We start from the raw sequence: 14,221 nt of genomic DNA, 5'->3' as shown, positions 1-14,221 counted from the left end.
TACTTGAGTAAAATTTTTGGCTACTCTTCCGACCTCTGCAATTCAGGTAAATGTCAACCAACCTAGTCTCGTTTCTGTAAGTCAGGCGCAAAGCACACAGCGGTGTGAAACATTGATGCATTACATGGGATGAGATAATGACATGTACCATTTGAAACTGGGATCAAATGGTACATGTCAGTTCAAGCACTGATCTGTGTTTTTCTTCAAGTACTTCCCTCTTTCTGTTCCTGAAAGTTTAATTTCAATACAGCTTACAAGCTTCAGCTGTGCTGAACGCACTACCATGGAAGACCAGGGAAAAGACTTGCTGTAGTAAAACATTGCACCTTCCATTCCTAGATTTTTTTCCCCCCGAAAGTATAGAACAATAAAGATTTTTTTTTCTCATCAAAATACTCTGGCACTTACAGAAATTCTCTCTTCCAGGGTTAAACTGTCACCAAACTTAAATCAGTTGACTTTTCCAACAATGTTTTAGGTATAATTTTAACATTTCTAATTCATTCAGTCATTTATTTTCTGAACAACTAATCCTCACGAAGGTCACGAGGGTGCTGTAGCTTTTCATGAAGGTGCTGTAGCGTTTCTTGACACGCTCCTGCAAAGTTTTGTGGATATGGCTCAAATTGTTTTTTTTTAATCCAACCATTCATCTCAAACGTGAACAAAAACATCTTTATTGGTTCCTAAGGATTAGAGTAATATGTAGATGTTTAGAATTCCTTTTACACATATACATATAGCTACAATTAGATAAGAAGACAAGTAATAGAGGAAGAAGTGTATACGGTATAATGGGTGACAAATCTACAATTGTTGCATAATTTTCAAATATTTTAACGAGATTAAACAGTTTGACAGCAAAAAATGTGTCCTTTTTAAAAAACGACTGGCATCGAGTAGAATGATGTTTACATTGCGTAGGATTGCAGTGATGTAGGCCCTATCTGACATCATTAGATTTACAGCTCAAACTAGTTGACTGGAATTAACAGTGTCTCTGCCAGTTCAAGAACAGTAGTGCACTCCTTCTCTTTCATACAAGATTTTTCACCAACACAGTTGACTAAATCAATCAGTTACAAGGTCCATCCATAACAATTTGTGTAACATGATAAGTTCCGGGATTCGATCGTAAGGTCCTTCAAGGTAATTGTGAGAAGGTTTTGGGGGGAGCTGGTCCTTCGGGCCTCTTCTCCTCTTTGCTCTTGCCTTCGAACATCAAAATCCTGCAATTGATGATGTCACATGTAAATATATCCCTGTTACCTAATACTGTATAAAACTAAGGTGATCGACAATTCCACTCACAATTTCAAAATGGCATGTCTTTTTCCTAGCATCATATCTAGGAAATCAGCATAACTGATGGTTTCTTTGGACGTTCCTCCAACCACTTCCGACATCATCTTTTTCAACTCCAAGTGAGTTTTAGCCAATCCCAGTTTCTCCAGCATTCGCTTTAAGCCCATCATGTCTAAAATTAATTAATTACAATTCTTCAGGCCTTCTGAATTGTTTTGTGAATCCAAAGGTTTTTTTTACCTATATCACCCTTGTCGTTAAGATCAAACTCCATGTATTTCTCTGCAATGTAAGAAAACTGTTAAGTTGGAATCAGACATGACATCTGCAGCGAGTAAGTACTGTTACGTTTAAACATGTCAAGCTTTGAGGCCAGGTCCTCCACTTCTGCATACTGCTCATCGGACAGAAAAGCCTGAGGTAGGAAAACACCAAAATCTTTTTTTTTTGCCGTTTTAGACATTTAGCATTTTGTTGCTGACTTAAAAGCTTCCAAATCTATCACCTCATTGATGGCATTCAGTTTTTCTTCTTGGTGAGACTTGAGCTGGCCAAACGCTTTACCACCTGCCACCAACAAAAGTTAGTAAAGTAAATAGCGCGACTCACACGATGCTAAATAATGAACTGCAAAACACTTGGGTATAGGAAAATAACCAACCTTGAACCCTGTTGTCCATTTGTGCTCTGCGGAAGAAAAAGCTGTGGTGTCTAACGTTGCTTCTCTAAAGTGAACTAGAAGAGGAAGTGAACTCCGTTTTAAAGCTGCAATCAAACATTCACAGTTTTTCACAAGAACTGCATTGCACAAGACATACACATTTGCTTGGAGGTACGTTGATGTCCCATTTGCTTTATAGTAACAAAACGGGATGTTTCTCAAAATAATTTTGCAAATGACATCATTGGAGTAAAACACATTTTTGGGACATTTGTAATGTACGGTGTTGGCCAAGGTCCATTTAAAAAAATAAATAACGTAAATCTTTCCAACCCTCAATCAAAGCAGTCATGATTACAGTATTAGAATAAATATTTGTTAATAAGACTCTTATCTTATATAGTATAAGGTGCACTTAAGATCCTTTATTTTTCCCCAAAATTGACAGTGCGCCTTATGTATGAATTCTGGTTGTGACTAATGATTTCTATCATTTTTCTTTCCCTTTTTTTGTGTGTGTTTAGCATGACTGCTCCAGTGAAGTGCTCAAGAAATGTGCCATTCATCAAGCCCATAAATAAAACAATTATAACGTTAAAAGATAACAAACAAAATTACAAATGCGGTTGCACTAATGCACCTCATAATCACATGCGCTTTATGTATGAAAATTTGTTCATTGATGATGTACCTTATCGTCCGAAAAATGCGTTAGTTTGATCCCATAAATATCATTAAAAACATTAAGTGTGATAGTAACTTAATGTGCCTTTTTCCATGTAGTGAAGCAGCTATTCTTAATGTGTGTCAAGACATCATAATGTATTGTACAAGTGCATGGTTGATGTTGTTTAAAATTAAGTTTTGTATATTACTTTCTAAGTTGGAATGTGGGACTGTGATACTACACTAATGCTAAAGTTTAATCAGTAATTTACTGCTTTTATATCTTCATAACATATAAAGCATATAAAAATCTTCCTCAATAATTTTCTTTCAGTCTGCACATATTACGTGCTGTGAGTTGTGCCACTCAGGGCAAATTTTTTGTTGCTCATCTATTAAATATGAATGAACGTAATATTATTTTCCCGCTATCTTGGTGGATTGCAGATTCAGGTTCAATGGTAATCCTTTTTTGTAGCTCTTCGAACTGGTCTAGGTTACAACAAGTCATTTGTCTCTTTTTGTTTATGTTTTTCCATTTTTAAAAATATTTTTTTATTACCTAGTATTCTTCTCTGCACTCAGAATTACACATTTGTTAAAATGTGGATTCTTTTAAAAATGTTGTGTGGTTATGTGCGTGTGGGGAAGGGGGGCTGTATGTATTTAGCATGTTCAGGGTTTAGCCCACCTTGAGCCCATAGTTTGCTGGGATAAGCTCCAGCACTGCCTTGACCCTCACTAGGATAAGGAGTACCAGAAATGAGTGGGTGAGCACACAGACTACATACCGGCTTTGCTGTTTTAATGATCGACATGTACTTTGTCATTTGATTCTATAGTAGTCATTGAAAAGTCTATTGAAACCAACGATAGTAGTACTGTACGGTTACAATACTGCAAACCTTGGTTATTAGGGTTGTAATGTTGTCATTTCCCCACATAGTGGCAATGTTGTTCACTTAAAAGTTTTGAGTTAACAGAAATGCAGTTGTAATTGTAATAAGGTGTCTACCAAATGCATCAAGCTTTCCTTGGTGAATGTGGTATGTATTTTATTTATTTATTTATTTTTATTTTAACTATGAGGGGCATTCAAAAAGTAATTCACTCAACTCGTACAGGATTTTACCAATCTTGTTTATATTTGGCACGAATATGATAGGACACACATTTTTGCGATTGTTATATGTTTTTTTTCTTATTTTCAGATTTTTAAACCTTAAACTAGCTTCCAAAATGGCCACCCTTCTTGAAGCTCGTCAGAAACAAAATGAAAAAAAAAAATACAATTTTGAATGAAAATCAGTTTTTGTATGTGTTATAGAAATAACTGTGCCAAAACTGTTTTCTTTGCATTTCAGTAGTTTTAGGAGGTTTGACCCCCCGAATGAAAATAAATAAATTAATTAATACAATTTCTGGCTCGGTGGCGACCTTCACGTCGGGGAGTTCCGGCAAGAAATTGTAGACACTTTCACCCCTGATGATACCATAGACTATAGTACGGTAAAAAGATGGGTACAGTGATTTAAAAACAGTACCGAAGACCATGAAGAGGTGGGTAAAGCCAGCATAGCCGATAAGCCCCATAGTGGTCGCCCATCCACCTCTGTCAATCCTGACAACAAAACTTATGCTGATGAGTTAGTTTAAGCTTAAAAAATCTGAAAATAAGAAAAACACGTATAACGATCGCAAAAAGGTGTGTCCTATCATGTTTGTGCCAAATATAAACAAGATTTGGAAAATCCTGTACGAGCAATGCACTTGAGTGCATTACGTTTTTGAATGCCCCTCGTATATTGTATCCCATAGCAACTGGAGAAAAGCACTGCCATGTTTGAAACTACAAAAGTACATAGCATAATGTATACATTTAAAGAGAAACATGGTATTAGGCTCAAGATTTGATACTTTGTTCATTTTAAATAAACATTTTCATTAATTGATCTTTAAAATGATTGTATTGAAATAATGACTAGTTACAAAAGAAACAAAATAATCAATAGAGACTAAATGCTGTGATTTGCATTTAAAAGCATCAATGGTACAGGCAGCAATTTGGTCATGTTTAATTAAAGTACATCTTTACAAATTAAGACACATTCGTAGTTCAAGGTCCGTAGTTCTTTATTTACTGTGATCAGGTTGTGGGCGAGCAATTACTTTGTAGGCCTTCACCTTGAGCACAACACTAGCTATGCCCCTCAGGTCGGGCAGACAGGCATCAGCGGGCAAGAAGTGAAAATCTCTCAGCAAATACGCCATGAAGAGGAAAAGCTCCATTTTAGCAACTGACTCCCCCAGGCAAAGGCGAGCCCCCCCTCCAAAAGGGATCAGGGCTCTAGGGGAGGCTCCTCCTCCCTCTAGGAAACGTTCTGAAAGACAAGATGTATGAAGTGTACTGCAACCAAATGTGAGTATATGTTAATACAGTACAGTACAATAAAATGTAAATATACCTGGTTTGAAGCTGTGGGGTTCCGTCCAGACTGAAGGATCGTGGTGGGCTCCAAAAAGATTAGGAATGATCACTGTGTTCTTGGGGATGAAATAACCTGCAATACTACACAAGGATACAGTACAGTCAATTTACTATTATGTTGAGTATGTTGAGGAACTTTATCAAAGCCAGCAACATAGAGCTGATGATAAATGTACATTATTCACTAGCCCTGTAATAAATATTGTATTTTAAGAGGCATACATCTTTTAGCATTACTGTATATTGATGTCAATGTTGAATCATTCATTCATCTTCTGAACCACTTATCCTCACCAGGGTCACTGGGGTGCTGGAGCCTATCCCAGCTAATTATGAGTAGGAGGCAAGGTACACCCTGAAATGGTTGCCAGCCAGTTGCAGGGCCATAGACTCCGCCATAAATTGACAAGACAGTTCCCACAAACATTGTGCCACACCTTTCTGTAGGGGGCCGACCCAGGCAGAACGTTGATTTGGCTTTCACTCTGATAAACACATGCTGTGTTTTAATGCCGGATTTAAGTGGGAACAGGACAAAGGTTTTACTGCATACAAGCAAGCAGGAGTGTTTCGAGTGATCTGGTCGAGGATTCAAGCTAATTGTTATATTAAATAGTACAATGCATGCACTTTGAAACGTTTTGAAAAAAATTATGGATAAAATTAATGTAACTTTGGCTTGAAATATTTACTGATTTTTTTTTTTTTTTTTTTTTTTTTTTTTTTTGCTTTTAACCAAGAATGTAGACATGTTCATATCTATAGAAATTCTGCGATTTAAGCATTGATTTACAAAAAAAAAAAAAAATCAATTTAAAAAGCTCTTTGTTTTGTGACGGCCGCCATGTTGGATTACACAATACCGTTATTTTGGCTGAAAATATTTACATAAAATGAACGATAGCGGCCCGTTTTTTGCTTATAACCAAAAATCTAGACATTTACGTTCATATTTAAAGAAATTCCGCGATTTAAGCATTTGTTTACAAGTATTTTCAACTTTTAAAAAAAAAACTCTGTTTTGTGGCAGCCATAGTATTTGATTATGTAAAAAAATAAATAAATAATAATAATTAAGTTGCTATTTCTGGCAAAAACTGATATGATATGTTAAATATTGCCATTGATCCTGAAAATATAAGGGATTATCTCTGTGTTTGGTGATTTTTGTGCATCTAGCATAAAATCTGAGAATTTTATAGCCATTTTAAGTTTTGTTCTTTAAAAAATAATCAGGATTTTATTATGACGATTTATTATTACAACTTTGAATTTATTGATACCGCTGCTCATGGAGATTCATATATGCCTAAGGGAGGAGCCTGTTTTGGTTTTAGGTTGCTAGTGGCTTTGGTTTTAAAATAATTTGAATAATAAATTTTTTATAATACGCCCCCTACGAATCGGCCCCGTGTCCTTTCAGCTGATAGTGAAGTCTATGGCAGGGCACATAGAGACAAACAACCATTCGCGCGCACACTCACCTATGGACAATTTGGAGTGTTCAATCAGCCTACCACGCATATTTTTGGGATGTGGGAGGAAGCTACAGCACAGTACCCAGAGAGAACCCACGCTGTTACAAGGAGATCATGCAAAGTCCACACAGAGAGGCCGGAGCCTGAACCAAATACCATGCCATCTCCCCAATGTTGAATCATTACCTCTTAAATGTTTTATCAGATATAAAGCATTATATTTTCAAATTCAGATTTTTATATATACTGTATCTATCCTGGCTAACAAAGTGCTGACCTGCTGTCTCTGATAGTTCTGTGTGGTACAGCCAGTGGAGCGACGGGCCTGAGTCGGAGCACTTCGTTGACGAGAGCACTCAGGACGGGAAGTTTGTGCCTTTCACTGTATTTGGGATAGTGACCCTCTGCTACCGTGCACAGCTCTTCATAGACCTGAGTCTGGACCTGATGAGGGCAGTTGGATTGGAGAGATCGAATATGAGCATGTCAAAGTGATATACTGTAGTTACAGTAAGTGAGCTATGAAGAGGTTCAAGTGACCTGCCTCTGGTCGATGCAAGAGGAACGCTACAGTCCAGTTGAGCCAAGCTGCAGTGGTCTCTGTTCCTCCGATGAGCAGGTCCACAGTGGCCATGTGGGCATGAGTGTCTGTCAGCAGCTGGTTCTCAACATAGTAACAAGGAAGTTAAAAGATTAACTTCCCGTTCGTGTATCAACCAAATACTGGATGGTAAAACACTTTTCTAGCTTTTTAAATGCTTCATTAAGTCTAAATGCTTGGCTAATAAACCCCATTACCACTCCGTCCTCTGTGTTGAGTCCCTCGAGGAAGCAGCCTGCGATGGTGCCATTTGGTTTCTTGTTTTGTAACTGAATGAAACAACACAAGAAATGCTTAGATTAGACTAATGGTTTAGGGAGGATAATAAAATAAACAAAGGATAATAAAATCTACAAGGAGAGCAAGCGTAAAAGGGGTGTAGTATTTATTGGGAGAGGGAAACAGTGGTATTTAGAGCTGTTGAAATGAGAAGTACTGTATTGGCCCAAATATAAGACGGCCCTAATTAAAAGATGACCCCCTCTTTTTCAAGACTCAAGTTTGAAATAAGACTTTTTGAACACCAAATTATTTTTTATACAGAAAATAATTACAGTACATCTGAAACAAATGATTATAACAATATATTTGAGAGAAAAAGCATGTTATTTTTGCCTCATTCAAATCTTAATGTCTGAGCATTTAAATATGTAAATTAAAGTGCAATCACATTTGTAAATGAATGGCTTCTGTTTTTTTTTAAATATATATGTAAATAAACCAATCTATTGTGATAAAACAAAATTGCAATAACTGCATTAACCATCAAAGTGAGGTCTAACTGTAACTGCAGTCTTGAAACAAATCTGAATAAGGAAAAACATTGCAATAAAATAATTCAAACTGGTCAAACTTGAGAGTAGCTGAGATCATGACAAAACATTACCTCTCAAGTTCAGCATTCGCTTAATGTATATCTGGCGCCATCTAGCGTCGCAAATGGGTACAATGTCTAGACCCCGAATATGAGACTCTCACCTTTTCAGTCTTATTTCAATGCAAAAAAACACCGTCTTATATTCGAGCCAATACATCATCATTTCAATACAACGTTCCCATCAGAAGTAATGTAGAATGACTTGACTCATTCAAAAATCATGCCAGAACCTTTTTTGAAGGTTTTAAACAACCCCCTACCCCACCACTGTAGCCTCTCAAAACAAACTGCATTGCAATGACACAACAGTGACCTTGTATTCATTGAGGTGTTTGCGTATGATGTTGTCTCTCTTCGTCACCTCTCGCATGAGACGGGAGAAGACAGGGTTGGGTAATTTCTTAGGGAGAAACAATGACATTACACATTAAAATATTATTTTAGAACATTTCTCATTTACTGACTTTTTTATAATTGTTTTAGAACAAACTCTCAGTAAAGGAAAAGAGTCCAGGGCAGAAATCCAAGAGGAGCCCCAGAGACCGACAATCTCATTCAGACATTTGTGTAACTCCTGCAGCTCTGAAGAACTCTTGTCATACTGAAACAATTGATCAATTACAAAAAGAACAATGGTTATAATGGAATTTATGACTTTCAAATTTTCCAACCTCCTGCTTTCTATGAGACAAACTCACTTCCTTTCCAAAAGTCAAAGTGGTGATCACATTACTTGCCGCCACTGTGAAATCCTCAGACAGATCAACTGCACTGCCTTGATAGGCCTTCAGAACCTGCAAATGATAGATCAATGTATACATTGTGTCAATTTGTCAAAGGCCTCAATTTTGTTTCAATTTAAGAGTTCAAAATCATCAACATAGATGTTTATGCTGTCTTGTTCACCCACCTTGCAGAGCTGTGTCGCCTGCTTTTCAATCACATCATGCAAAGATTGATGGCAGCATCGCAGCAATGCGCCATGAACTAGACGACGATGGGCCCGCCACTCGTCATTGTAATCTCCCAGAGAAATGGATCGCCCTCCACCAGAGACGAAATTTCCTGTGAAAAGATTGTGGCTGCATGTTCAAAAATGAAGTCATCCCTGGTGACCTGGAGTTGATCCCAAATGATTTAGGGTGAGAGGAGGGGGCTCCCTAGAGCCCAGACTCAAAGGACACATACAGTGGTATGAAAAACTATCTGAACCTTTTGGAATATCTCACATTTCTGCATAAAATCACCATCAAATGTGATCTGATCTTTATCAAAATCACACTGACGTAAAAACAGTGTCTGCTCTAAGTAAAACCACCCAAACATTTATAGGTTTTTATTAGGGCTGTCAAAATTATCGTGTTAACGCGCGGTAATTAATTTTTTTAATTAATCACGTTAAAATATTTGACGCAATTAACGCACATGTCCCGCTCAGAAAGTATTCTGCCTTTTGGTAAGTTTTACAGCAAGGCTTTTTGTGTGCTGTCCAACAGCGAACTCTTGTGGTCGCTTTGCGACATTGTTTATTGTTTTCTTGCCAGTTCATTATGGCTGCACGACGTCTCGGGCTGATAATGTTGTGCTTATATGATCCTTGGACAAGATTTGTCCGTAAGTATGGTTGTTGTAAAGAATGTACATATTATGTTAGTAAGCGAAATGTTATAATTTTTGTATGAGACGCTTTTTGTTTATGTTTAGTGAACCTGTATAGCGTGCTAAGCTAACGTTGTTGCTAATGCAATGCTTGTGTACTTTTTTTTTGTAGTTTTACGACGGTCTAAAGAGGACAATGGTTTAAGGCCATTTTATTAATAAATCAGATGAAAAAGGAAGAAGTCTAATTATTAAGGCGTCGTTCACTAGCTGTCTAGCTTTGGAAAAAGTAGACGCTTCGGAGTGAGGACAGCATAGACAGATTTAAATGACAGTAGAGTGAAATGCCCACTACAGTCCTTATGTACCGTATGTTGAATGTATATATATCCATCTTGTGTCTTATCTTTCCATTCCAACAATTTATTTTACAGAATATATATATAATTTACAGAAAAATATGGCATATTTTATAGATGGTTTGAATTGCGATTAATTGCGATTAATTACGATTAATTAATTTTTAAGCTGTAATTAACTCGATTAAAAATTTTAATCATTTGACAGCCCTAGTTTTTATATTTTAATGAGGATAGCATGAAAACAATGACAGAAATGGGGAAATAAGTAAGTGAACCCTCTGCCTAAGGAGACTTAAAGAGCAATTGAAAGCAATTTTTACCAGACAATTTAAGTCAGGTGTGTGCCCAATCACTGATGAGTGGTTTAAAGCTGCCGTGCCCTCTATAAAACAAACACATGGTAAGAATTGTCTAGATGAGAAGCATTGTCTGATGTGCATCATCAAAAGAGCTGTCTGAAGACCTGCGATCAAGGATTGTCAATTTGTATAAAGCTGGGAAAGGATACAAAACCATCTCTAAAAGTCTTGATGTTCATCAATCGACAGTCAGAGAAGTTGTCTACAAATGGAAAGAGTTTGGCACTGTTGCTTCTCTCCCAAGAAGTGGCCGTCCAACAAGGATGATGCCAAGAGTTCAGTGCAGAATACTCAGAGAGTTAAAAAAAGAACCCGAGGGTGTCTGGTAAAGACTTACAGAAATCACTGGCACAGTCCAATATCTCTGCACACATCAATTATATGTAAAACTATGGCCAAGAATGTTGCTCGCGGGAGGACTCCATGGAGGAAGCCACTCCTGTCTATAAAAAACATTGTTGCTCGTTTAATGTTTGCAAAAAGAGACTTGGACACGCTACAGAGGTTTTGGCAAAATATTTCGTGGACTGATGAAACCAAAGTTGAATTGTTTGGGAGTACCACACAACGTGTGTGGAGGAAAAATGGAACAGCTCACCAACATCAACACCTCATGCCCTCCGTGAAACTTGGTGGAGGGAGCATCATGATTTGGGGCTGTTTTGTTTCCTCAGGGCCTGGATAACTTTCAATCATTAATGAATGAATGAATTCAAAGGTTTATCAGGATGTTTTGCAGGAAAACCTGGGGCCATTTTTCAGACAATTGAAGCTAAAAAGAGGATGAGTGCGGCAACAAGACACTGATCCAAAAAACAGAAGTAAATCAACTTCAGAATGGTTTCAGAACAGGGGTGGGAAAACTATTCTGCAAAGGGCCGCAGTGGGTGCGGGTTTTTGGTCATACCCATCATGAGGACAGCCTTTCACCACTTTAGTTTCTTACAAGTGCAATCAGTTGATTGCAGTCAGGTGCTTCTTGTTTCTGCTGAAACCTTATTGGTTAAACTGTCTGTGCTGAATCAGTTGGAACAAAGACCAGGACCCACTGCGGCCCCCGAGGACCGGTTTGCCCACCCCTGTTTCAGAAGAACAACATAAACATTCTGGAGTGGCCAAGTCAAAGTCCAGACTTGAACCCCATTGAGATGCTGCAGCATGACCTAAAGACAGTGATTCATGCCAGCCATCCTAAGAATCTACAGCAGTTTTGTAGAGAAAAAAATGGGCCAAGATTAGTCCTGATCGATGTGCCAGACTGATCTGCAGCTACAGGAGGCATCTGGTTAAAGTTATTGCTGCCAAAGGGGGGGGGCACAAAATATTAAATGTGATGGTTCACTTATTTTCCCCCTTCTGTCATTGTTTGCATACTATCCTCATTAAAATATGAAAACCTATACATGTTTGGGTGGTTTTAGTTAAAGCGGACACTGTAATTTCATCTGTGTGATTTTGACTAAGATCCAGGGGTCGTGTTAACCGAATATTTTCCGTCGTTGACCGGTTTTTTAAAACGGTGACAGAAAAAACTGAAGTCCATCCGTCATTTTGACAGGCTGCAATTCACACCCCAGACCACAGGGAGGCGGCAAGTGAGCATATTAATTAGCTATTGTCTCTCTTGATGCATTACGTCGTTGGCCTTACTCGGAAAAATGTCAAGGCAACTGAGTGTTTGCCTAGCACGGCCAGACTGTTCTCCCTGTATTTTTCAAACACTGAGAGACAAGTCTGGGACACAGCCTCTCGAGTAGGTACAAAATCAATCGACAAATCAGATTTGTTTATTTGCGTGACGTGTTCTTCACGAGCAACGTCACTCTTGCACGCCGAAAGTTGTCTCTAGAACAACACGGATGGCGAACGGGAGAGCCGAGAATGTGTTTCAATCCGCGGTAAATTCAGTTTTAAATGAGCTAAAACACATCGACACGAATCATTGACAACAGTCTGTCTCGCGCTAGCCATGTTGAATAAACTCCCTTCTCCTCGTATGTTTACTTCCGTGCGCAAGTCCCTCGTCCTGCCCTCGTCGCTTTGCTAACGGCACGTCTGCCCGTCGCTGATTGGTGCACTCCGCTGTCTGTTTGCCTCTTGTTAAGCTTGTTCGGACAGAATATTAATTAAAAATGAATGAAAACTAAATACTATTGAATATGTCATTATTATCATTTTAAAAATGTAAGTGACGGGTAAAAATAGATTATGACCGGATTTTTATGACACTGTCAGTCAAAATGACAGACAACGAAAAAGTCTAGCGCAACCTCTGCTAAGATCAGATCACATTTGATGGTGATTTCATGCAGAAATGTGAGAAATTCCAAAAGGTTCAGATACCTTTTCATACCACTGTAGAGACAAATAATCTTTCCTGCTCAAATCCACAGTCTAGAGTTTTGAAATATGGCAGAAAACAGAGGTATCTGAAGAAGAGTGTCAATGGTCAAACATGCAACAACTAAAATTTAAACCCAGATCTTCTAACTGTGAGGCAGATACGCTAAACATAAAATCTCAGTGCTGCCTTTTTAAATATGATTTTTTAATACTAGAATGGAAATATGTCTACTGTGTTCACCTGTAAATGACATGGGTCTCCCAGCAAAGTCGGACCATTTTTTCACCAAAGCTTCTCTAATGACCTCACTGCTGTTCAGAACTACCAGTCCTGCAGAAAAGGATACATATTTGTAAGTGTCAACTGTATACTGTATACTGTATACCAACACAAAAAATGCATAGTAACAGCTAGGGAAAGCCACAAGAAACTTAATTACGAGTATTTCCATATTTAAGTTGGTAGATATCCCCATAGTTTTGTGCCAGGCGGGTTAGGTGTATTGGCAGGTGGTCGCGGGCTAACTCCATCATGTTGCCAATGAGGAAACGGCTTGGAGGGCCTGAATTGGTACAAGAAGGAGAAAAGAATGAAGCTGCAAAAACGATCAAAACAAAGTGTCTGGTTTATTAGTGATTTACGGGGAAATAGGAATACAGTCATTGTCCAATGACTCCAATATTTCTCAAAGTTGTAATTTGAAAAAAAAAAAGCTCATTTCATCTCGCAGATGAATGATAGATGAAGAAAAAATCTAAAGACAAAACAAGGGCCAGGGATATGCATGTGTTGTTACCTGGTGGAGTTTTTCCATTGGGACATGAAGAGTTCTTTCTTAGAGCAGATTTGAAGGAACTTTGCAGGATCGTTAGTACCAGCATGAGGATGGCAGCTCCCACACTGAACATAACCACCTCAATTGGCATCCTGTCTTCTGTGATGATGCTCTTCTTTGGAAAGCTCTTCATCTCACTTGTTGCCCCATTTATAGAGATCTAAAGCATTGCTCATTGTGATTGTATGTGTGTGTTTGCTTTTTTTGCTGCTCGTATCAAGGGCACCAAAATGTTTTCTTCTGTCAAAATCTGTCCAGCGAAGGACCAGATAACACTCCCTATGCGACGACATGACAGATAAACGGGCCACATTTTGCTTCATGCAAATGAGGCCATATTTCAGATAGAAAATTAGTCAGAACAGCTGCTTTTCACTCTTATCGCTCCCGTAGACTTCAAGGTTGAGTCCTACACCTCACTTCTTAAAACATGTTGACTTTCTCAGGCTAATAACCGAACCCCATTCATAAAATACATGCTGACACATACAACCTTTTGTGATGAGCGATGAGCCTTTAAGTTACCTGCTAACCCATTATGCGTAGGAAGAGATTGTTGTATAACTGAGGAAACCTACAGAGAGACTTGTGAACCTGCTCTGTTCCGACACTTCTCTCTTGACTGAAAAAATAATTTCATAAT

The 14,221-nt window shown here is 38.2% G+C and overlaps 2 protein-coding genes across 2 annotated transcripts; both read right to left on the bottom strand.

The window, feature by feature from the left end:
* Window positions 1–620: 620 nt before the first annotated feature.
* Window positions 621–2,074, bottom strand: LOC130914454 (allograft inflammatory factor 1-like). The gene is made up of 6 exons (XM_057833662.1): window positions 1,970–2,074; window positions 1,814–1,875; window positions 1,657–1,723; window positions 1,549–1,590; window positions 1,315–1,480; window positions 621–1,232 (listed from the first exon to the last, which is right to left on the bottom strand). The coding sequence occupies exons 1-6, from the start codon at window positions 1,986–1,988 to the stop codon at window positions 1,148–1,150; spliced, it is 441 nt and encodes a 146-aa protein (XP_057689645.1). The 5' UTR covers window positions 1,989–2,074; the 3' UTR covers window positions 621–1,147.
* A 1,243-nt stretch (window positions 2,075–3,317) lies between these two features.
* LOC130914707 (steroid 21-hydroxylase) lies at window positions 3,318–13,669 on the bottom strand. Its single transcript, XM_057834142.1, has 13 exons — window positions 13,540–13,669; window positions 13,183–13,305; window positions 12,984–13,073; window positions 8,990–9,144; window positions 8,778–8,873; window positions 8,570–8,680; window positions 8,393–8,479; window positions 7,400–7,471; window positions 7,146–7,265; window positions 6,879–7,045; window positions 5,101–5,204; window positions 4,777–5,016; window positions 3,318–3,376 (listed from the first exon to the last, which is right to left on the bottom strand). The coding sequence occupies exons 1-13, from the start codon at window positions 13,667–13,669 to the stop codon at window positions 3,318–3,320; spliced, it is 1,554 nt and encodes a 517-aa protein (XP_057690125.1).
* Window positions 13,670–14,221: the final 552 nt, after the last annotated feature.

The sequence above is a fragment of the Corythoichthys intestinalis genome, chromosome 4 (assembly GCF_030265065.1).
Source record: "Corythoichthys intestinalis isolate RoL2023-P3 chromosome 4, ASM3026506v1, whole genome shotgun sequence".
Classification (NCBI taxonomy): Eukaryota; Metazoa; Chordata; class Actinopteri; order Syngnathiformes; family Syngnathidae; genus Corythoichthys; species Corythoichthys intestinalis.
This window is presented reverse-complemented; position numbering and strand designations above follow the sequence as displayed.

What these genes read in the sequence shown, in the direction of transcription:
- LOC130914454 (XM_057833662.1), bottom strand. An exon ending in AAAGCTTGACATGTTTAAAC is followed by an intron (nt 1,591 to 1,656) that starts GTAACAGTACTT and finishes CTTACATTGCAG; the next exon opens with AGAAATACATGGAGTTTGAT. An exon ending in TAACGACAAGGGTGATATAG is followed by an intron (nt 1,481 to 1,548) that starts GTAAAAAAAACC and finishes AATTAATTTTAG; the next exon opens with ACATGATGGGCTTAAAGCGA.
- LOC130914707 (XM_057834142.1), bottom strand. Translation starts at nt 13,669, where the DNA reads ATGCCAATTGAGGTGGTTATGTTCAGTGTGGGAGCTGCCATCCTCATG. An exon ending in TCAACACAGAGGACGGAGTG is followed by an intron (nt 7,266 to 7,399) that starts GTAATGGGGTTT and finishes TACTATGTTGAG; the next exon opens with AACCAGCTGCTGACAGACAC. An exon ending in AGAACTATCAGAGACAGCAG is followed by an intron (nt 5,205 to 6,878) that starts GTCAGCACTTTG and finishes ATCCTTGTGTAG; the next exon opens with TATTGCAGGTTATTTCATCC.